This window comes from Quercus lobata, chromosome 5 (genome assembly GCF_001633185.2).
Source record: "Quercus lobata isolate SW786 chromosome 5, ValleyOak3.0 Primary Assembly, whole genome shotgun sequence".
NCBI lineage: Eukaryota > Viridiplantae > Streptophyta > Magnoliopsida > Fagales > Fagaceae > Quercus > Quercus lobata.
In genome coordinates, this window is record NC_044908.1 from 47,054,622 (window position 1) to 47,078,855 (window position 24,234).

The 24,234-nt window shown below is 34.8% G+C and overlaps 2 protein-coding genes across 3 annotated transcripts; both read left to right on the plus strand.

The window, feature by feature from the left end:
• Positions 1-5,048: 5,048 nt before the first annotated feature.
• Positions 5,049-9,378, plus strand: LOC115989753 (14-3-3 protein 9-like). 2 transcript variants are annotated; one of them, XM_031113598.1, is made up of 7 exons: positions 5,049-5,256; positions 5,478-5,784; positions 5,888-5,975; positions 6,889-6,998; positions 7,112-7,260; positions 8,881-8,939; positions 9,020-9,378. In XM_031113598.1, the coding sequence occupies exons 1-7, from the start codon at positions 5,184-5,186 to the stop codon at positions 9,020-9,022; spliced, it is 789 nt and encodes a 262-aa protein (XP_030969458.1). In that variant the 5' UTR covers positions 5,049-5,183; the 3' UTR covers positions 9,023-9,378. The 2 variants fall into 2 exon arrangements, with proteins under 2 accessions (XP_030969458.1, XP_030969459.1); XM_031113599.1 differs by having other exon boundaries at positions 5,099-5,256; positions 8,878-8,939; positions 9,020-9,368.
• A 4,822-nt stretch (positions 9,379-14,200) lies between these two features.
• LOC115992849 (olee1-like protein) lies at positions 14,201-15,257 on the plus strand. The gene is made up of 2 exons (XM_031117082.1): positions 14,201-14,411; positions 14,601-15,257. Exons 1-2 carry the CDS (start codon positions 14,258-14,260, stop codon positions 14,942-14,944), a joined length of 498 nt encoding a protein of 165 aa, XP_030972942.1. The 5' UTR covers positions 14,201-14,257; the 3' UTR covers positions 14,945-15,257.
• Positions 15,258-24,234: the final 8,977 nt, after the last annotated feature.

Sequence of the window (24,234 nt, forward strand, 5' to 3'; positions counted from 1 at the left end):
TATGGGAAGGAGATTTTTCGATTTGTGATAAAATTGGATCCCCTTAAAATGATGGGTTTTACAAGGAAGGAAAAATAAATACACGAGATGGTATGGCATGATTGGTTGCGTATAAAGTGAAATATAAAAAGTGGGACAAAATAATGAGTTTACAAGAAAAGTAAAATAAATACATTATTCAGTATAATTGGTGAAATATAAAATGGAACACAAAAAATAGAACATAGGGTGTTTTTTTTTTTTAAGAAACAAGATACCTTTGTTTTATTTAAATAAAGGGAGGAAAATATGCTACATAATAGTTATGGTGGAAGAATAATGCCAGAGAGACAAATTATTTTACAAATTATTGATCTGTTGAGTGATTATTGGTAAATAAAAAAGTGATATTAATAATAGTTCTAGATGAACATATGTTGTAAAATGATTTGAACCTATAACATTATTATTGGGGGGGGGGGGGAAGACTCTGAAAAAAGAGAAAAAATAGAACATAGAATTTTATATACTTTTTTTTTTTTTTTTATAATCGAATTTTATATACTTGTTTCAACTCAAAGTATAAAAATGGACCTGCCTAGTGCCGTACACGTCATTAAAAAAAAAAAAAATTTGTCAACCCATTCACACATGGGTTGAACTATTTCTCTCTTTTTCTTTTTTTGATAAAAAAAACCTAATTATTTTTTTTTTTTGGATTTATAGTTAATATTTAATTTATGAGTCATATTAACAGGTGCTCTTAGAGCAATTGTTAATATATTATATGAGAAAAATGTTAACACAACTTTTATAGGAAATATAAAAAGCTAACCGAAAAATTAATCGTTTTATCATTTCTTTATAAAATGTTTCTAAAAATAATTCATAAACTAATACTTTTAAGATATTCATTAATATTTACCTTTATATATTTATAAAACAATTATCGTGGGCGGTTTTTTGCGCGTAGCCACGTGCCTTTAGAGGTGTGACTTTGCTAGGTCGGGATTTGTTTTGGGGAGGTCAATTCGGAACTCGACATTGGGCCGCATAGACCAATGGCTTCCGGTGTATTTTTAAGCCTACAAAATAAATAAAACCCAAAGTCTTAGAATCATGATAATGGTTGAAATAAATAAATAATATGCTTAGCATGATAGCTTTGATTAAATGGTGAGTTGATACGTTATTATTATGTTTATTAAGTTATGTTCAATATTAGAAAGTGTTTAATTAGATGTCCAATGTCCAATAATGGGATAAGTCCAATAATCTATATTTAGTTGTGGTTCATGGTTCATGTTCAATATAATAAGGTATGTTTGGCAATGATCCATGTCCAAATAATATATGTCCAATGGTGGTTCATATCCAAATAATATATGTGTAACTGTGGTAGATTGATTTATTAATATGTATATTCATTAATGAAATATTAGTGAGATCATGTTTATTAAATAGTGAGATGATATTAAAATAGCTTGCATCCAGCTGTAAAATGATAATAAATAAAATATATTTAATAATATAAATTTGAAGATAAAATATAATAACTTATCTTCATATTTTGCAGCTCCAGTTGTAACATTAGTGGACTTAGCATTTCAGCAACTTTCAGACTTTGTAACTCCAGCCGTACAACATCAGTGGGCCTTAACATTTCAGCAACATGATGAAGTGAATCCTTTTATGGTAACTTCATGTTTGAAAGGGAAAAATGGATGCAACTGGAGGGAGAGAGAGTAAGTCCAGCTGTGTGCATAGGTTGGTTAAGTTTATTCCCTTTCATCATACACTTAAATGATTTTTCCCATGTAATACTTTTTTAGTTTTTAGTCAAATATGAGTGATATTATCTTCCATAAGAAGGGTTTTTGATTTTATAAGTTTTTGTCTTTCATAAGAAAAGGCTTTTAGTAATAAGTTCTTGGAAGAGCGTTTGATATATTTTAAGATGTGTGGAGATGGTAAGAAATATGTATATATTGTGAGATATGGTGTTTGTAATATGTATTAGAATTATATGTAGATGCTTTGTTGGACATGGATCTTGTATATGTATACTTTGTGAGACATGGAATTTAGAGATATATGAGAAGTACGTATGGGTATTTTGTGAGAAATGTGTTTTGTAAAATAAATGAAAATATAAGATAGATAAATGAAGGTTAAATGTAGTAAAGGCTGCTGTTGCTGGGATTGTTTTTTGTATTATGACATTGGTTATGTTACTTTCTAAGAAGAAAGATTTTGTATGAGAAATAAAGAATGAGATGGAGATGTGTTTTGAGCAGCAAAAATGATAAAGTTTCAGAATAATAGAATGTGGGAAAGATGGGTAATAGATAATGGTATGTTGTAACATGTATATTGTGTTGTTATCTATGAAGAAGGACTTTATAAGAGAGATGGGGAAGTGTGAAAATGTGTATTTTGTAGCAAAATGAGTGAAGTTTCTGCATAAAAGGGTGAGAGAGGGATGAATCTGAGAGAAAGGATTAGAGAGGAGGGTCCTTTAGTGTGTAGCTTGGTCCTCTTTATATAGAGCCAAACTATGTAACTAAATCAGAACTAGTTGAAGGGAAACTTAGCAAATCAGGAAAAAACTTTGACAAAGTAAGTGGTCTTTTGCTTTTTTAGCCAAAAGAAGCAAAGTTAGAGACTTAATGGTTGTTGTAGTTGCTGTCACAGCTATCATAACTGGCTGATGACATCTTTTGCTTGAAGGACAATACTTGGTATTAAATTCATGATTTGGCTAAAGATGGCAAGATAATCTTTACGGGATCCTCTTGTTTCTGGTACCACAGCTGCTCGGATTAGGCATTTATGGGTAAATGACATCATTTTAGGATATGTGTCAACCTACTGGAGCTTCTGCAGCTTCCGCTGGAGCTATTATAACTTGTGTAGAAGCTGTTACAGCTTTTGCTAGAGCCGTTTTTGATGTTTTCGGTTAAGTTTTCTCTCTTGGAAAAATTATATGTTTAGTCCATATATAATTTTGGTAAGTAATAGACTAGTTGGTTGATAGTTGATGAAGTTTTAGAAATGTAATTATGATATTTTTGTATCTTAATTAAATCTTGGAAAGTAAGGAAAGTATTTTAATACTAGATATGAGATATTAATACATATTTAGCCATGTGTTTGGAATTGATTTAGATGATAATAATATAATTTATATGAAATACTATAATCACATTTTTAAAATTATATTATATGATGAACATTAATTTTTATGTAAAAAGTATGAGAAGTTTTATCATTTTAAGTGTTATGTGATATGAGAGGCTTACCCAAATGTTATCTATTGCACATTGATCCGTCAGAGTTCAGAAATGTAATTATGATCTTTTTGTATCTTAATTAAATCTTGGAAAGTAAGGAAAATATTTTAATGCTAGATATGAGATATTAATACATATTTAGCCATGTGTTTGGAATTGATTTAGATGATAATAATATAATTTATATGAAATACTATAATCACATTTTTAAAATTATATTATATGATGAACATTAATTTTTATGTAAAAAGTATGAGAAGTTTTATCATTTTAAGTGTTATGTGATATGAGAAGCTTACCCAAATGTTATCTATTGCACATTGACCCGTCAGAGTTCAAGGAATTGGGGAAGACATGCCAAGTAACATGCTTTCCTTTACTAACTTTGAATCACTGGAGTTTTATTGAACATATTTCTTAGCTTTCCAAACCACGACTCCCAAAATTCCCTCGATGAGACTCATGAGCTTGGATCATGAGCCAAAAATGAGATGTGCCATGAGCTCGAACTATAGGCATTGATGAGATTATATCGCCATGAATTTTGGACCATGGGCTTCGGCATCATTTTTGTGAATATGGACTCTTTTGGGCTTTAAAATAGATTCTCCCAAAATTCATGATAGTGTTGACGTGGTGCAGGTCACCAATGAAATGAAGTCATGTGATGTGAAAAATTTGTCCTCAATAACAACCATTATAAAGTTTAAAATTTTAAAATTTTATTGTACACGAGAAGACTAATGAAACCACACATTATCAAACCACAGTTTTGTTTCTTGTGCTTCTAATTACCGAATCTACATATTTTATTATTTAATAAATAACCTACTTAATTGCATAAAGGTTCATGCCACTACTAAATTATGGGTAATTAAAATTATTTAGTACTCAAAACATTTTTTTTTTTGGGTGCATCTCATAAATTTAATTAATGAAATGCACGAGAGCAACATTTTGCCTTACTACATTCAAAATTAGGAATATGGCACTGTCATCCATTCTGATTATGATTATTACTTCTTTCATCTAATTAGAAATAAGACAATCACTTACACCTAATCTCTTCTTAAATGACACTCACCTTTCTTGCAATGCAAGCTATTTAAATTGACATTTTCTGAAATGCAAAAATTTAAGCATCAATTGACAATACGTTCATCTTAGAGGAGGTTAGTACAAATAATTTACATTTTAAATGAGGTGGAAATCTTATTCAAACTAGAAGAAAGACAAGTATAGTAATGAAAATTTAAGGCAAGGTTAATGCAAATTACCCATTCTTTTTGCTAAATACAAAATGAAGCAATTTTCTATTCAAACTTATAAACCTATGGTAGATTTTTTGTTTTGTTAGGCTAATTATTGTTATACACAACTTATAAAATGGTTAATTGAAAATATGATTTCAAATATAACTGTGAAATGAGAAAATAAAAAACAGGATTTCATAGTTTTAAATGAAATCAACATGATTTTAGTTTTTGTGTTCACACAGATAATCATTAATTAATTAAGGAAAAATTTTATGTATGCCCCAATCTCATTAATTTATAAAATATTTTTATTTTATAAATTAATTATAGAATAGAAAAAGATAAAAGCAACTTACTTCTTTTTTTTATTATTTTTTTTTACAACTTTCTATAATCCCCATTAAAATAATGTTAAATTTTTTTCTAAAATAATATATTTTCTTGCCACCCCATTAATTAATACATACTTGCACTTCTCTTTCCTCTCACCCCGGCGGTCAACGCGCGTGGGGGAGTGAGCATCCAAGTCTCTATTTGTCGGGACACGTCCTCTTCAACCCACAGAAACAGTTTCAGACTTTACTCTCTTTCTCTACTTTCATTTCTTTCTTCATTTGTGTGGTTGAGACTGAGACTAGAGACTGAGAGATTAGCCATGGCGATCGATAAAGAAAGAGAGAACCACGTCTACATCGCCAAGCTTGCCGAACAGGCCGAGCGCTACGACGGTCTTTCTCTCTCAATCTCTCAAACCTTCTTCTTCTTTTTCCTCTGTTTGGTTTCCGAGAAAATCGATGGAGTAAAAAAAGCTAAATATGATGTTTGAGCAATTTTCTCTTTCCTCTTCTCGGTTCCCGATTAAATGTCTAGTAGTATTTTACGTTTGTTAATTTCTCCTTTATTTTCTCGGCAGCCAAACATGAATTTTTTTGAAAAATTTTATATGCAGAAATGGTGGATGCGATGACGAAAGTGGCGAATATGGACGTGGAACTGAGCGTGGAAGAGAGGAACCTACTCTCCGTTGCGTACAAGAACGTGGTTGGAGCTCGCAGAGCCTCGTGGAGGATCCTATCTTCGCTGGAGCAGAAGGAGGAGTCCAAAGGGAACGATCTGAACGTCAAGCGGATCAAGAATTACAGGCACGAGATCGAATCCGAGCTCTCCCGAGTTTGCGCCGACATTATCGCCCTCATCGATGAGCATCTCATCCCCTCTTGCTCCGTTGGAGAATCCCCTGTCTTTTTCTACAAAATGTCAGTCAATTAGGGTTTCTAATTTAGGGTTTGATTTTTTTAGGAATTAGGGTTTTGCTTCTTACTTTTTATGTTTATGTGCTTTTTTTGGGCGTGGTTGCAGGAAAGGGGATTACTATCGATATTTGGCTGAGTTCAGGGCTGATGATGAGAGGAAAGAGACTGCTGATCTGTCAATGAAAGCTTATCAGGTTGGTAATTTTGTTTTGGTTTTCTATGCTACTAGCTTTGGGTTTCAGTTTGTACTTGTTTTTTTTTTTTTTTTGATAATTTGATAGTTGGGGGTGTGAAGATTTGAACTTTTGTACTATCAACCAGTTGAGCTACAAGGCTGTTGGGTTTGAGTAATGATTAAGTACTCTAAGAGAGTACAACGACATGGTATTCCTTCCTCTGGAGTAATAATGGGCTCTACTAATTAAATTCATCGTGGTTTCCATCTTCATATGAGAGGAAAGAGTACCAGGAGTACCTAATAAATTTCTTCCTTTTATACTTGTTAAGAGTGTGTAGAGAAAATAAAAGAAATCAAAAGCATCAATTCTGGACTTCTCTTTATATGGATTTGAATGGGGGATTAATATTATGATTTTAACTAGTGTCTGAAAAATGCAAACATAATTGACTGTCTGTTCTGTTATTTAAACTTGGGTGTTACCTAAGAAAAGTTTGTGTTGGATTGGGATGACTAGTAATGCTCTAACTAAATTTCTGCATTGAAAACATTACATGGTTATGAAGTTAATAATAATGAATAATTTGTGAGCCAAACTTGGTAATCGATTGTGTGAGGTTGATGTGTACTGTGTATTTCTTGACATGGTAGAATTGTGTGGTTTTATTTGTTCATTGTGCCTATTTGATGTTATTTCTTTCTCTTGACCAAAGAGTTCATGTTGTTTCTCAATGTTTTTCTTATTCCTTTTCATGTAATTTAGAAATTTGCTTTTAACCAGTCATCTTGGGTGATGACTGACGAGAAAAGTAGAGAGTATCTTCAAAGGGTTTTACTGGTTTAATGGACATAAACTATCAGCTTTATGCTGTAGAATGCTAATTTGTTTGGGTTCAATCTGTTCACTTGTTGCGTGTTTCTTCTTTTAGGCAGCTTCTACCACAGCAGAGGCTGAATTACCTCCTACACATCCCATCAGATTGGGTTTGGCCTTGAATTTCTCTGTATTTTATTATGAAATCATGAACTCTCCTGAAAGGTATGATGGTATCCTTTCCTCTTTTGTAATTTATTTATTGGTAAATTGTTTTGGTTTTGAGAGAAAGAGAGAGAGATGATTTACTTGTTCTTGCATGATATTTTTTATCCCAGGGCCTGCGCCCTGGCAAAGCAAGCTTTTGATGAAGCTATCTCAGAGTTGGATAGTTTGAGCGAAGAATCTTACAAAGACAGCACGTTAATCATGCAACTCTTGAGGGACAACCTCACGTTGTGGACTTCTGATATCCCAGAGAATGAAGGTAACTTGTAGATCTTTTAGGATAATTAATCTTACCTAGAATTTCACTCTTGAAGAAACTTTGGTGACAACTGTTAAATTTCTTCAGTTACTTGGATAATTAATCTATATATGTTGTATTGACAAAGAGGCTGGGATTTGTCTATCATTTTTGCATTTGTATGACATGAATATTTATGTTACACAGATTCAACAGTTTTTTTTAGTTGAACAGTGTTGACAATAAGTTACACATGACATTATCTGGAGGTAAAGTCTTGGAGTCAAGTTGAATATGAGATCTCAAAAGGTTACATAATGTTTTGAAGATGGAGGAAAATAGGAGAAGACTTCTAGATACAGATACAGAAAACATCCATCTGTTATTACAGGCTCCTGAATTGAATTTGTAAAGTTGAGTACTGACTGTACTGCTCAGTTACGTTCATGCCTTGGTGAATATTAATCAAAGATGGTCTTTTTAAGGAAATTAATAATTGGATTATGGTTTAGAGAAAGATGAGAGAGAAGAGTTTCTTTCTTGAGAAGAGGGGGGGGGGGGGGGTGAAGATTGGTATGAGTTTTACAGTCGTGATAATTTCTTTGATGTCTTTTTAGAGCAGATTGAGGTGGATTCTTTGGTCCCAACCAGTGTTTGAAACATGTGCATGGTATTGGGTAAAAAATATCGGATTTTGACCCTTTAATTGATTAAATTGTCGTTTTCATCTCTATCTTATTGTTCGTTATATTTATTTCATTTAAGATGGTATGAAGTTTTAATTGTTCAGCTTCTTGTGGATATTTTTTTTATTGGTAACACACGCACCCAGTGGGTCTTGAACCCACGACCTCTCTCATCACTTAGTACTTGTAAGGGCAGGAAGTGCTACTTGAGCTAGAGCTCACTGGCAAGTTTTAGTGGAAAATATAATACCACAAGTACAATATCCCAAATTTTCTTCTATGCTTGGAGAGCATATAAGTATAGTTGTGCTGTCTTATTATTGTATCATGCACCCCCAAAAAATTATTGCATTATTCACCAAAGCCACTTAATATAATTTTTCAATGACCAGAACTGTGCTGAATATGAGACTTTACCGTCTTTATTGATGCCACAGAGATTTTCTTGTAGATGATAATGTGAGGTTCACAATTGTCACATTAAGTTGCCTAAATTATGAATATGAATCATAATAAAAAGAAAATGCTATTTTTTTCCTCTCCTTTTGAGAGGTTTATATGTTTTCCTTTTGTAGTCTATTGAGTTCATTTTAGGAAGCCTGCCATTTTACTTTTTGTTGTTTTTATTTTTTATTTTTGCTTAAACATTGTATCTGTTGGTTAGACATGTTGACTATTATTTCTAAAGAGTATTCCTTTCATGTTTGCATGAAATGGATGATTGATTTGGGTTCTTAGGTGAATAATATCATAATTCTGTCAATATCTTGTGGAACTGTGATTTGAACTTGGTTTCTCTGTCTCACATTATTGCTCCAAATCCTCTACTAGTCCACTCTGTTTGCTCTTCTGTCAGGTCCTTTCATGGGACCTTTTACTGCAAAAGATCAAATATTAGTTATATATATTTTTTGTTTTGAATGAGTTGGTATTTATGTTTTTTTTTGCATAGCAGTGGAAGAAGCCCCGAAGCTGGACAGTAATGCTAAGGCAGGTGGAGGTCAAGATGCAGAGGTAGCTTATTTGCATTTTGACAACCCTTATGTTAAACTTGAGTTTTTTGAACTCTCATGTGTTTATCTATTCTTTGGCAGTGAACCGAAGCAGCTTCAAAACTTGGGAATTAGAAATCTGTAGACGGAGAAAATTGTTGATGCCTGCTAAACTCAAGGGTGCTTTTTACTTTTTTCGCTCTCTCTCACACTCTGTCACAAGGGTAATTCTAGTTCTATCACTCGTTTTTGTTGTGGGTTTGTCTTTGTGACTGTAGTTTCTTTTTGGATTATCAGACCATTTGCAACCCCGAAGTGGTTACTCCATTCTGTATGTTGTTAGCTATTGGCTTAATCTGAAGGCTTTTAAAGGTTTCTTGAGGCCTTCTTGTCATATTTTTCTGTTTGATGAACATGTGACACCATTTAGATGGTATCGTATTAATTGTCTTGTTTTTGTAGTTCTGTGGGCTTGTGGTCTTTATGATTTTTTTTTTGTCATGGCATTCTAAAAATTGCATAAAGGTTGGAGCCACTATAATGTTAAGCGGGGGGCCCATCCCCGCTCTGATTTGGTAGGAGAGAGAGGGGGAAAAAGTTTGGGCAAATTACACTTTTCTATACTAAACTGTCTCCTTGCTTTATCATTTTTCATGGCATCTGTTCTGACGGAATTTAGCATTAGAAGAGCAATTTACCTCTCTCCAAAACAGATGGATTAGGGGTAAATTGGTCATTCAATGCTAAATTATGTCAGAGTTAGTAGCATGACAGACAGTAGGTGGTCAAGTGTAATGTATTTTTAAAAGGGAAAGGTTTTGCTGTATACAGGTTATGTGGTAGAAAAAATAAAGGGACAAGTGTCTAATGGTCTACTTAATCGTGTGCATTGCACATGATCCTTGGACACATGTCCATTTTTTTTTGTTGTCACATAACCCTGTATGCAGCAAAGTCTTTCCCTTTTTAAAATTGGGGTTGAATTGTACATTTCAATAGCTTAAGGGATTAAGTGTAATAGGGAACACACGAGCGCGTACACACACACACACTGATGGTTGGGGATGAGGGGGACTTAAAGGGAGTCAATACTGTAGCGAAAGCCGTTTCAGTTTAGTCAAAGAAACGAAATATTTCAATACCGGTGTACCATTTCGGAATTACTGTTATTTAAAAAAAAAAAAATTATATATTCATGAATTTGAAAGTTTATATATATATATATATATATATCATATTTATAGATTTAATTATTTGATAGAAGCCCATATATTTTATTATTGAGCTTTACAAATACATGTTACAACACTATTAAAAAGTAAAGGATTTGTAACCTTTATTAAGAAGTTAGTCAAAGAGGGTGATAAAACCCAAAAAATGACAGCCTGTTTTTATTGTTTTTTCACTTCTCCTAACCCAGCTTTTTAAGTTTTCCACTTAGACACGTTAATCAGCTTTCTTAGTTTTTACTTCTTCGGGTCTTCTTCCAATTTTTAGATCAAAAAACTTTATGAGTCTCTTGCTCTCTCTCTCTCTCTTTCTCTCTCAAAGTTCTCAGTTTGAGATCTCAAAACTATTTTTCTCTCTGTCTCATAGTTTCAGCTCTCATTCTCATTTCACAGTCAAACGAATCGTCGGTACAGTTGCACACCACCAGTTAATATCGCAGTACCAATGTTGCACACCACCAGTTAATATCGCAGTACCAATGTGACGTTGAGAGAATGTTTTTGGTTTGTAACTTTGGTATGGGTCCAGTATATATTAATCGGCTGGATTTCGGTTTTATCTCGGTACGGTTGAAAGGATCCCGATATGGCTGGTATTTGAATCGGTACGAAATTATTGTGATTCTGTACTGGTCAAGCCACTGGAACGACAAATACCAGTGGTACCAGCTGGTATAGTACGAAATTCACTCCATCGACTTAAACCCTGTAGGTAAAATTTGGAAACTCCAGGAGGTGCATTGAGATATAAGGCTCTTGACAATCGGGACAATCGTTTCAAGATGGAAAAATATAATTTTCTTTTGAAGTTTTAATAATTCATAGTCACTGTTTTGGTTGACATACAGGTCCAAGAAATTACCGTGCTCTTTTGCCTTGGAAAATGATAAAGTTGGTGTCAATTTTTCTATAAAAAAAATAAATGTGGAAAAGACCACCTGGTGGCTAGGGGGATGGTTATGGACTTAGCATGCCTTCTGTGTCACAGTGATGTTGAAACCATTTCCCATGCGTAAAGGGACTGTCCAGCCAGTATGCGAACTTGGAATGATATTGGAATTTCTTCTGGTCGCAACACTTTCTTTTCTCAGAATTTACATACATGGTTGGCAGAAAATTGTACTGTTGAGAGAGGGTATGCGAGATGTGCAATCCCGTGGAAGGTGCTGTTTCCTTTTGCAGTTTGGTTGATTTGGAATAATAGAAATCAGGTGGTTTTTAAAAGTAAGAATTCCAATCTAAACTTGGCTAAAGATACAATTCAGAGGGCTAGGGAATATTTCTATTGCGCTTTTTGTCCAAAGGTGGCAGCAACTCGGATAGTGAAACAGATTAGGTGGGAAAGGCCAACACGTGGTTGGGTGAAGCTCAACACTGACGGTTCGTCGTTAGGAAACCCTGGTTTGGCAGGGGGTAGGGGAGTTATTTGGGATGAGGAAGGGAATTGGCTTGTGGGTTTTGCAAGAAATATTAGCATCACAACCAGTTTTCAAGCTTAGTTATGGGGGCTACGTGATGGCCTTACCTTATGTGTAGAGCGTAATTTTAGCACTGTTGAAGTAGAGCTAGATGCGAGAGCCGTCTTAGATGTCATTACCTCCCCGGTTTGCTCTGACAGCTTAATCACGTCTTTGGTGGATGATTGTAAGCAGTTGGCTAGCTGTATTCCCCGGATTAGGTTCAACCACTGCTACCGTGAAGCAAATAGGAGCGCTAACAAGCTTGCCAGGATGGGTGCTGTTCAAGAAAGGCCTTTTGCTATTTTCTTAAGTTCGCTTGTGGACGTTGCTAGTATTTTTAGATCTGAGATGCTTGGTGTGATCATTTCCAAGGTTTGTCCTGAGTCTGTGTTTTCAGTTTAGTTGTTTTTAATTCCTTTCTTTACCCAAAAAAAAAAAAAAATTTTTAATTATTTTAATTATTTTTTGTTTTTAAAAGTTAATAAATTAATTTGTAATGTCTAATTACTAAAATTGTAATATTCTTAGCAAGGTTAGGATTAAGTTACATAGGGTGTAACTATAAGTTTGTATCTAATTAAAATTTTGAAACTCTTACTTTGAAATTGCATGTTCTCTATGTTCTTGGCGCACATGCCAAATTTCATACCAATTGAAAATTATTCACTATTTGGTCCAAGAAAAAAAAAAAAAAATCTTTTATGCATACTTCTTAGCATTACTCTTTTACTGATGAAATTTGATTTTGAGAGGCATTATTACTAAAAGTGTAATGCTCTTAGCTTATCATTCTTCAACTCAACAATAATTTATTGACTAGAGAAGAAATGAATATAGGGAAATTATTCATCTTGTACTCCGGACAAAAGAAATAAACCACTTCATTAAAATTGATTACAATAGCTTCAAAGTCCTGTTAAACCCGTTAATTTTGACGAAATTCGGAGGTGAATTAGGTAGATTGAAAAAAATGTTCAGCCTCCAGAACCGATCAATTTTGTTTCTATTTATTTGTTCTGATGAGCAATTCTGTCTCTCAGTCTCTCTCTAATGCAAAGAGGAAGATTTTAGAAAAGGGCCTTCGGATCAGTTGAGAAAATAGGTTGAGAAAAGGAGGATAATGGCAGAGGAAGAAAGAGCCAACACGGATGAATTATCTTGAACACCTCCATTGAATTTTTTTTCTCTTTGAAATCAGGCCTTTAGAAGTAAAATGAAAAGCAAGTAGGTAGGGCGGACTGTGTATCTTCGGTCGATCATACCAATACGCTGGCTAATGGAAATCATTTAAATGACAAGACTAGATCTTTTAGAGTTTTTAAGGTATTTTATCCTACAGAGTTTTTTAAATCTCACGTTCCCTTTATAATTCAAGTTTAAGATTATTTCATGTAAGGTAAAAATTGAATAAATTTTTAAAAAAATACTTAACATAAACAGGAAAAATTATCACCGTTTATGGCAAAAGATGCAACCAAAACCATTTGCCTGAGATTGAGTACAAAAAAAATCAAGAAGTTAAAATAAATCCATATAACTTGAAGAAACAAGTTTAATTAAAAAGCAAATCCAAAAGATAGGCAGGGATTGTCACTCCCTCATTCTAGACTCCGATTGGTAGGGGTACTCCCTTCCTCAATTCTGTAGCTTAGCAAACTAAAGAACTGTATTTTATTGAGTTTTGGGTCCAAATAATTTGAGGTGGGTATGTAATATTCGTTTTAGTCCAATAACAGGAATTTTGTACAGTATTAAAGTTTATTATATCGTTGTTGTGGGAAAATTATTGTGGGCCGTGTGGCAGTGCCCTTACCTTTTCCTTTCTCAATCTTTCGGCTAAGATCAAGTGACACATGTCACCTTTTCTTCTTCTTTTATTTTTTTATTTTTTATTTTATCAGCCAATGGAAACTGCTTTTGGTTTCTGGAAAGTGCACCTTTAACGCAAAAATGGAGTATACGAGGGCTGGGGAAAACTACACACGGTGTATCATGTATGTTTCACATACACCCTATTACTAGCTGTAAAAAAAGAGGAAATATACACACATAACAGGGTATACTTCTTCGAGAACTGGAGATTGGCCGTGGGATTAGGGCAGAGTAAAAGAGGGTAGTTTTTGGGTTGTTTCCGCTTTGACAGAATTTAGTTATTTTAGACCCGTCTGACATTTTTTTTGTTTATTTGTTTTGTTTGTGTGATGATTCCTTTGACAGAGTTAATGCAAATAAATTTGTGTTTTTCTTTTTTAAAATATTAATTTACAGTTACCAATATGGCAGAATCCTAACCATTTATTTATTAAAGAAATGTGAGAATTTTTAAGAACTCTGCGTTAAGAAATCTAAAAAATCTTGATCCCCATCCTTAGGGATTATTATTAACGCTCAATATTTAATTGATTTTTTTTAAAAAAAAAATGGAGAAACTTATTATTCATGACAAAGAGAGATTCAAGGAACAAAAGAGCGGATCAAATAATTTCTCAACCGCATGCAACGGAAGGGAAAAATGACAACCTCACAAAATATTACAGCTAACAGAGAGTACTTAACAAACCCCAAAAATAGCTTCATCTCTCCCTTTTCTTTGTACTTATTTCTCAGAGTTAAAATCCCCATCCAGAGAAGAAAAAAAGACAAGCAGAAAAATGGCAAAGTCTATCATCTCCCTTGCATCTGCCCTTTGCTTCTTGTCCCTCCTTGGCTTTGCTCACTGCGATAGCCTTTTCTCCGTTGAGGGCAAAGTTTACTGTGACACTTGCCGTATCCAGTTTGTAACAAGGATCAGCGAGTACATGAAAGGTAATTACTTAACAATTCAATTTCATTCTCACTTTCTTAACGCACATTCATATAACAAAGTAGCTACAAAAAAATGCTGCTTATTATATTGTTGACGTGACACCAATTATATTAATTATCAGGTTAGTGAATTATTGACTTGTGTGACAATGTTAGGATGAAATTAACTATGCGTTGTTGTTGGTGTAGGTGCAACGGTGGGCATAGAGTGCAGGGACCGTGAAGGCGGTAGCATAACACACAGCGGTACGGCTGTGACTGACTCGTCGGGAAGCTACAAACTTGCAGTCGAAGAAGAGCACGAGGAAGACATTTGCGCAGTATCCCTGATTAAGAGTGCCAACTCTGACTGCAGCGAGGTGAGCAAGGATCCATTTCTCAAGAAGAGTGCTAGGGTCAGCCTCACAAGCAACAATGGCATTTCAAGCCCAGTTCGCCTTGCCAATCCTCTTGGTTTCATGAGGAAGGAAGCTCTTCCCCAATGTGCTGATGTCCTTAAAGAGCTTGGTCTCACTGCTTCTGACATCCTATAAACAAAAATTAATTTGACAATGGGGATATCCCTTTAATTTGTTATACCAATTGATTAAATAAGCAGTGTTATTTTTTATTTTTTATTTTTTGGTTTTTAAAAAGTACTGTGAGAATCATATGTATGTGGGGGGTTTTTATAGTCTAACTCCCTACCTTTAATTGTATTGTGGGCTAACAGCCTAATATTCCTTTGATTGTAGTTTGTGGGGTTTGAATGATTAATCTATAATTGTTTGGTCTATGCCATCCATGGCGTGTATTGTGAGTATACCAGCTTGATATCTGAAAGTAATGTACAAGGGATTTTAATTTGTTCGTGGTTGTTAGTCTCATTGTTGCTCTTTATTCAAATTATAATTCATAGTGTAGAATTAATCTTTTTTTTTTTAAAAAATTTTTTTTTTAACATGGCAAATTTCATTGAGTGGAATTAACAAAGAAAAGAAAAACGAGTCAACATATCTTAATGTGTATTTATATATGACAATTCTAGAGGTCAAACTGAGCTCAATGATGATTTTCAAATGAATTCCAGTATGCCTATATATCAAATACAAGGAAGTAGAAATAAACAATATTTTGTAAATTAAAAGATATCCATGGGGACTCGTAAGACACAAACTTAATATCCTTTCAAAAATAAGAATAAGTCGAGCACCAGAAACGTAACTCTCATTTTCAAGGTAAGAGAAGAGATCAACTTAGAACAAAGCAAGCTTGTGAAGCAACTAAGGCAAGAGTGTGAAATAGCTTTTTTCTCCAAACCAAAAGATCTAAGTTCTTTGGAAATAAAATATCTTTTAGATTTTTATTTATATATATTTTATTAGGGTTTCTTTCTAGTTTTCTTGTCTGGATGGAAAAGATAGGGATATAACTTCTTCAAATGCCATTAGTAGATGTTTGAAACACATTTCTCTTTTATAAACTACATTGATGTTATGAATTTGTTTAGAATAATATTTCAATTACCATAAATATTTTTTTTGTTCCATTTAGTAAAAATCCTATTTGTTGACTTTGTTATAGAAAAAGAATTCCATTGATTTAGAATCACCATTTTTTTTTTCTTTCTTTCTTGCTAGAGGAATGGAATCACTAATTTTTAAAAGTTTAAATTATGATTTTTTTATTTTATTTTATTTTACTTTTACGAAATAAGACAATAATCAATCAATCAATATATATGTATAGCTAGGGATGTCCACGGGTCGGTTCGGGTCAGGTTTGTGCCTGACTTGGACCCGACCTGGATTTTTTGGGTGGGTGAAAATCAAAACCGAAACCAACCCGTATTAATGGTCGGGTCGTCCGGTTTGGGTCCATCGGTATTCGGGTTTGTGCCGGTTGGTTTTGGGTTTCGTCGCCAGTGTCGAAATTTTGCAGGATCCGATGAGATCTGGCCGATATTTGGTCGGATCTGTCGAATCTGGACTAGATCTCGACGAAATATTGCTGGATCTCGTTGGATCTAGTGGATTTCAAGTAGATCTTCGTCGGAAAAGCAAAAATATCGCCGGTATTTATCATTTTTTGTTGAAAAACCTTTGAATGTCGTTGGATGTTGTTGATTTGATGGTCGGGTCGGGTGGCTCGGGTTTTTGGGGAGGAAACCCGCCAACCGATTTGAAGGGTTCAGGTTCTGTGGGTGGCGACCCGTTGCCGACCGTCGGATTGGTCAATTTGGGTGGTGGCCGGTCGGTTTCGGGCGGATCTGGCAGGTTGGTCGGGTGTAATTATCTTTAAAATATATATATATATATATATATATATTTATATATAGGGGTTGGGATCAAGTTACACCTGGTGTAACTCTAAGTAATGTTACATTACCTAATAACTTGTTATGAAATTCATATTTTGAAAAGAAATGTGCTACGTCCATAACATTTTCATAACAAATCATAGGTGGTTAGTTGTTATTGGTTCAAATTTAAATCTAATACTAAGATTATTTTTTTTTGCCCCAACAATAACAACCAATAACAACCTACCATTTAGGGTTTGTTGTGAAAATGTGTGGACATATCATTTCTCTTTTGAAATTCCACTATTGAATTACATGTTTTATATATTTTTAACATTCTTGCCAATTTTCATGTTATTTATTAGTCGATCCATAAACTCATATTTTATGCATTACTTTAAACTACAAAAATTTGAATTTAAATAATTAATTGATGACATGACTATTAATCTTTGATCACCATAAAAATTTGCAAGCACGGAGAATATATGAAAATAATGTAATCTAAAAATAGATTTGTCAAAATTTGTATCCAATTAAAAAATATTGAGTGATGTAACATTGTTTAGAGTTACACTGGGTGTAACTTGAATCCATATATATATAAGACAATAATCAATCAATCAATATATATGTATAGTCAAGGGATTGTAGTTCAATTAGCACTTTCCATGCATAAAATGCTTGAAGGTTTAGGGGGGAAAATGTTTTGAGCTACAGGGGGAAAATGGTTTGAGCTACAGGGTTAGTAGCATATTGTTAAAAATTTTATATATATATATATATATATATATATCACATACTATATAATAAATGTTGGGCTTAGACGTCATTGTTGCGCCAAGTGGTTTCACCAAATTGTAGAATTTTTTTTTAGATTTTTAGATTTTTAAAATATATATAAATATATATATATTTTTTTTCTTGATTGACAAAAATACCAATGGTTTCACCAAGTGGTTTACTTTATTATTTTTTTCTTCTCCTCTAGCTTTGCTTTTTTTTTTTTGGGGCCTGGCGCCTTCCCCCCCCCCCCCCCTTCTGGACAGTAATGTAGCCATTCTTTCTTCTTCTTCTTCTTCTTTTTTTTTTCTTATTTTTTTAATTTAATTTTCTAGGGTCTGGGGGTGATATTTTTTATTATTATTATTTTTATTTTTTAACTAGACATGATTTATTTTTGGGACATGATTTATATTTTTTTAATAAATTTGGGTGATTGCTCTTTTTTGTGGTTATTTGTAACTTTTTTTTTGGTTTTAATTGGGCATTATTCTTTAACAAGGGTATATGAGTAAATTTATTTAAACTCATTTTTTCCATCCCTCTACTTTTCTGCTCCCAACCAAACAAAAATGAGAGAAAATAAAATCTTTTCTATTCTCCCACTTTTCCACTTCTCCAACCAAATGAATCTTAAGGCTACAATTCTCATTAAATAAATTAACATGGTCAATTTTGAAAATTTAATTGTTAAATTACATGTTTTTTAATCTTTATGTTCTTAAAACATATGTCAAATTTCATGTCAATCGTATGTTATCTACTTTTGATCCATAAATTTATTTTTTATGTATAATTTTAGACTACAAAAACTTGAAATTTAAAGATTTGATTGATGACATAGCTATTAAATTTTTATCTTCTTGAAATTTTGCAAATATGGAGGATATAAGAAGAAAATATATCTATTTGTAGATTTGTCAAAATTCACGTACAATAAAAAAAAATATTGAGTAGAGTTATATCCTTAGTTTACAACTAAGTTTGTTACCAAATTTTGTCCAAAATTTAATTATGTTGGGCCTAAAAAAAATTTAGGGTGGTCACAAATATTTTTTAAGGATTAGAAAATCATAAATTTTTAAAATTTATATATAATAAAAAAAATTTCAGGTTAGGTTGGTCCTATGGCCACCATGAACTGAATGTAGAGTCGCCAGTGAGTAGAGACCTCATGTAGTAAAGCATAAGATTCTGCCATATGGTACATTCTTTGATATTTTATTTATTTAGTTTATTGAATTAGCCAATGATATAAATGCATATATTAAATATTTATAGTTGTGCATTAATTATTTATACTAAATTAATTTATATGGTTATTTTTATAAAATTTATATAAAAATATTTTTATTTAGAATAATAATAATTGATTTAAAATATGACATTCTTCCTCAAGATTTAAAATATTCAATAAATAAATTTTTTTATTCATTATTTTAAGTGGTGCACTAATTATTTAAGTATTATGAAATTTCGATGTTATTTTTTCTAAGATTTATATGAGAAAAAATTCATTTAATTTAGTTGCTTTTAAAATAGTTGAAACAAATTAGAACAAAAGGAAAAAAGTGACACATAATCAAAATGTTTAAAAAATTATTGAAGAATATTTACATTTTTATTTTATCAAAACGATATTTGGATTCTTGAATAGGTATGAAACATGCCTATATCAATCATTATATCATACAATTTTTAAAATTTTAAAACAATTGAAACTGATATCGCTCTGAATCAGTAAGGTGGATGCTCTGGCTTCGGTGGGCTACTGAAGCGATGGAAGGCTTACAAAAAGTAAACGTTGTCAAAAAGGGGACCGGAGAAGACCGGCCAAACCCCCTCCGATGGCAAAGTTAGTCTCACAAGAATGAAGTTCCAAGTTTTTGGGAGTCAAGTCTCAGAATGTTCTTACCTCTCTCGGGTTCCGATCGGTCCTTTATATAGAGATCCTAGGAATGATTATTTGTCCAATAACTTCCCCATGATTTGTGGAAGCTAACGAGTTCGGAGTTAACTTCCTCAACGGCTACTAAAATTATAACTGCTAACGGAAGTTAACTTATTTGATGGATTCATGGTGATAGCTACAGGTTTAGTAACCGCTACGGAGAGTCGAAAGTTTTCTAAGTGTTGCATATTCGTCCGTCTGGTGTATGATGATTTGGTTGTCCCTGGACATCTGAAGGTCGTCCATGGATGACCTTCATGGACGAGTTTATCGTCCATGGGAGACTTCACTGATCAAGAGTAGTATTATTGTCCACGAACATTTTTCCTTGTTCTGGGGTGATTCTTGGTCCAACTTGCTCTATTGGCTCTGGACGATGCCTTTGGACGAACTGGAGTTGGACTAATTTTCTACTTCCCTATCAGTTGCCCCTTTGTTCAAAGGGGTCGTCCAGGATATTGTTGTGATTTTAATAAAATTTCACTTTTTTGTGAGCCACGTGTCGTGAAGCTGTTGGTTGGCCAGTCGTGTCGAACCTGTTTCCCAAAGGAATCGCCACGTGTCAATTTTTGAGTGGCGAGCGTCGTTTCAGTGACCCTGTTGCTTGGGCTTATAAATAGCGCATTCTCATTCATGCCCCTTACTTTCCTCTCATTTTCTCTTCTGCCATCTCGTCCAAGAGCCTCGTCTAGCTCTCCTCCTAGTTCTATCAGGTATTTCCTCTTTCTTTTTAGGTTTTCATCTTAAATCTTTCTACATTTCAACCATGTCTTCGTCTAGTAGTTTAGAGAGGCAGATAGACGAGTACCAGGACAGTTCTTCTGGGAGTGAGGAGAGTGGTGTAGATAGTTCGTCCTGTAGCGATTCCTCAGATGAGCATTACTCGTCTGGGGTTCTTGGCATTCCTTTAGAGGAATTTCAAGAACTACAACGTAGGATGGCTTCTGGATCTGGGGCTAGCTCGTCCAGACAGCCGTCCAGCCCTCCTCAAGACGAGGAAGAGGACGAGGAATACGTCATTTATAGTTGTACTCCAGAGGTAGCATCCACCTTAGACGCTGCCAAGTTAAAAACTCTTGTAGATAGATACCAAATTCCTAAAGAGCTTAACCCTCGTCTACCCAGGGCTGGAGAATGGTGTTGTTCTCCTTCCTCTGGTTTAGGGGTATATACTTCTTACCTTTTAGCTGGCCTTAGATTTCCTCTAAATTCCTTCTGCAGAGACCTCTTCCAAAGGTTGGGTATTGGACCTAGCCAGATCAACCCCAATGGTTGGAGGACGATAGTCGTCATGCAAGTGCTATGGTGTGAGGCACTAAAAGGGAACCGTCCAATTACGGTGGACGAGTTCCTTTACTGTTATAAGCCTTTGGGGATAAAGAAATCTGCTGGTTTTTACCAGTTCTCGTCCAGGGGCTCTTATTACTGTTTAATTAAGGGCCGTAGCTCGTTTGATTGACTTTGGAAAAAACATTTTTTTGTTATTTTTGGAAATTGGGTTGGGGACCCAGCTGATGTGGGTAGTCCCCCCTTCCCACCTTTTACCAGCCCTCTAGGTCGTCTTCGTCCTGAGGGTATGTTTTCTTTCCATTTTATTTTGTTTTTCCTTACATTTTTCTTATCTTTCAATCGTCTAACTCTCTTGGTGATGCAGCTGTTGTTCGTCCACGTTTGGACAAATTTTATTTGGACCGGATAGACATGGTTCGTACCTTCCCTGGGAGAACCTTCCACGATTTGGTAACTCTCAGTCATCTAGCAGCTTGGGGACTTGGCCCAGTGCCTACTGCAGAGAACCTCAGTCATGAGGAGACTACCCGTCGAAGTAAGTGTCGTCCACTTTATTTCATTTCTTTTTCTTTCTTCTTCTTTTATTTATTTATTTATTTATTTATTTTTTATAATTTTTCTCGTCACAGGGATAACTACAATGAGAGAAAACAAAGAAAAAACAGTAACTAGTGGGGACGAGGAGTTGCTGCACCCCCAACTGTCCAAGTGACTTCCGTCCAGGTTGGGAAGAGGAAGTCTAAGTCAATATCCAGTGCCATGGACCTGGACGACCTTCCAAGTCGTCGAGGCCCTAAGAAGCAAAAGCCTGGTAAGACTTCCCTTCCCAAGGTCCCCAAGTTTGTACCTCCGACAGTGAACTTAGACGAACCTCTGGTGGATGTGGAGCCCGTCCAAACAATCCATCCCGTCCAGACTGATCCTCCCCCTCCACCTAAAGCTTCTCGCAAGCCTAGCTCGTCGGAGCCTTTTGATCGTCCTTCCAATCTGGTTCTAGATGAGGGTTATGCATGGAGGACGTTCAAAGGAATCGTCACTGATCATGAAGTTAATGAGTGCTACGACATGTCAGTGAAGGAGTTTGAACATTCTGGCATCCATGACCTTTTTAAGGTGAGTCTTTCCCTCGTCCTTGTGTGTAAATTTTTTTTTTTTTTTAATTTTAATTTGAATAGGATGTCTAACTCCCTTTCGTCCATATGCAGGCTATGTCAAAATTTTATACAGCAACCTGCCAAGCTAAGGAGCTTGCTACAGAGGCCAAGACGGCTAAGGACAAAGCTAAGGAGCTGAACAATGAAGTTCTACTAAAAAAGGGGGAGGTCCTTAGGTTGACTGAGGATTTTAATCGTCTGCAAGGAAGTGAGACAAAGCTAAAGAACGAGGTGGAAGAGCCTAAAGCTGATAACTTAGAGAAGGATACCCGTATCGTCCATCTCGAAGGACAAGTCTCTGAGTTTGCCTCGTCCTTGGAAAAAGCACGTGAAGAAGCCATAGCAGCCTTTAAGAAGTCTGACGAGTACAAGAATCGTCTAGACAGCCACTACGCAGCTGGCTATGAGGACTTTCGTGTTGATGCTAAGGAGGCATATCCTAACTTGGACTTCAATTCTTTTAAGCTTCCCCTCGCTACTAAAAGTTCCTTGTTGCAGACGAGTTCTGAGGACGTCAACATAATGGACGATGCTAACACTGAAGTGGCCCAAGACGACCCCAAGACTAGCTTGCCCAAGTGATTGCATTTTCCTTAGAAAATTTACTTTACTTTTTCCTGGTAGTGCCCGTTGTTTTGGGCTTTGTTCTTTACTTCTTTTATTCAAGTTCATACAAGTACAATTGTCTCGTCCAAGATTATGGATGAGTCTTATATACAGTTAGTTTTATTTTCACAACTTAAGGGGTTTTTGGACGTGGGTCGTCCACCCTTCTTTAAATTTCATGAATCAAATGAATATTTTCTATTTTCACCTTCCATTGTGGTTGAATACATACATTTCCAGCTTTATGTATGAAATTTTATTTTCATTATTCATATCATGTGGCTATGTGGTTCGTCCACCCAGGAATTCAGTTTGCCTCGTCTTGAGTATAGGGGGTGAATTTTTTATTACATCACTAAAATAGAGCAAATTGAATCCTTTTAGCTTATGTATAGTTCGTCTATGAATGACTTCCTTTTTTTATTAGTTTTTATTCATCATTCCAATTTAGGGATGACCATATTTCCGTCCTTGATAAGACTTCCCAACAATTTCTCGTCCATGCAACTGGTTTTTGCAGTCTTCGTTCGTCCATATTTTGGACGGCCATTTCTCGGATTTCGTCTCGTCTTGAGGTTTAGACGGATATGCCTTCTATTTAAACTTTAACTCAGGTTTCATCTCGTCTTAAGCTTTGGACGGATGTACCTTGTTTTATTATAACTCAGGTTTCATCTCGTCTTAAGCTTTGGACGGATGTACCTTGTTTCATTTTTCCTTTTAAGGAAAGCTTATGGACGATACATCCTTGCGTCCAAGGATGTCATTCGTCCATGCTTATTTGCTTTTTTGTGGATCATTCTGAATGAATATACAAAAATAAAGGATTCCCATACAATATACTTGAAAATACATCATATATATATTTGAAAATCCAAACTTATGTAAACATTCGTCCACAGGCATGGCACATGCTCATGAGCTAGTGCCTTAAGGAATTAAAAATACAAACTAACTCGTCCATGAATAGCACAAAAGTGAAAACACTAATGTACTTTCTAGGAGATTATTAAAATACTTAAAACACATAATAGTAGTAAACAAACACTTCTGCTCATCCAGGTATTTCGTCCAAGGCCACTTTCGTCAAGAGTCAGCACTTATTGATGGTATTTCCTTAGGTGCTCAACATTCCAAGGGTGTTCTAGCCTTCGTCCATCCAAAGCTTTCAAATAGTAGGATCCTTGCCTCTTGCAGTTGATAACCCTATAAGGTCCTTCCCAATTTGGCTCTAGTTTCCCGTAGGCCAGGTTTCTTGTTGCCAAGGTAACCCTCTTCAAGACGAGATCCCCGATGTTGAAGCGCCTAGGCTTCACCATGACATCATATTGTCTTGCCATAAGATTTTTGTACCTTGCTGTTCTCTGTTTTGCATCCATCCTAACTTCGTCCATAAGGTCAAGGTTAAGACGGAGCTGTTCTTCATTTTCTTCAGCTTGATACTTCCTCACCCTGTGGCTCGTCATGTGTACTTTTGCCGGTATAACTGTCTCACTTCCATAGGCTAGTTTAAAAGGAGTTTCCCCTGTTGGGGTTCTCACTGTCGTTCTATAAGCCCATAAAACACCTGGTAACTCATTTGGCCATACTCCCTTTGCCCCTTCAAGCCGAGTCTTGATGATTTTCAACAAGAATCGATTTGCTACTTCTACCTGGCCATTGGCCTGTGGATGGGCGGGTGAGGAGTAATGGTTCTTTATTCCAAGTTGTTCACAAAATTCCCTGAAAGGTGTGTTGTCAAACTGTCGTTCATTGTCA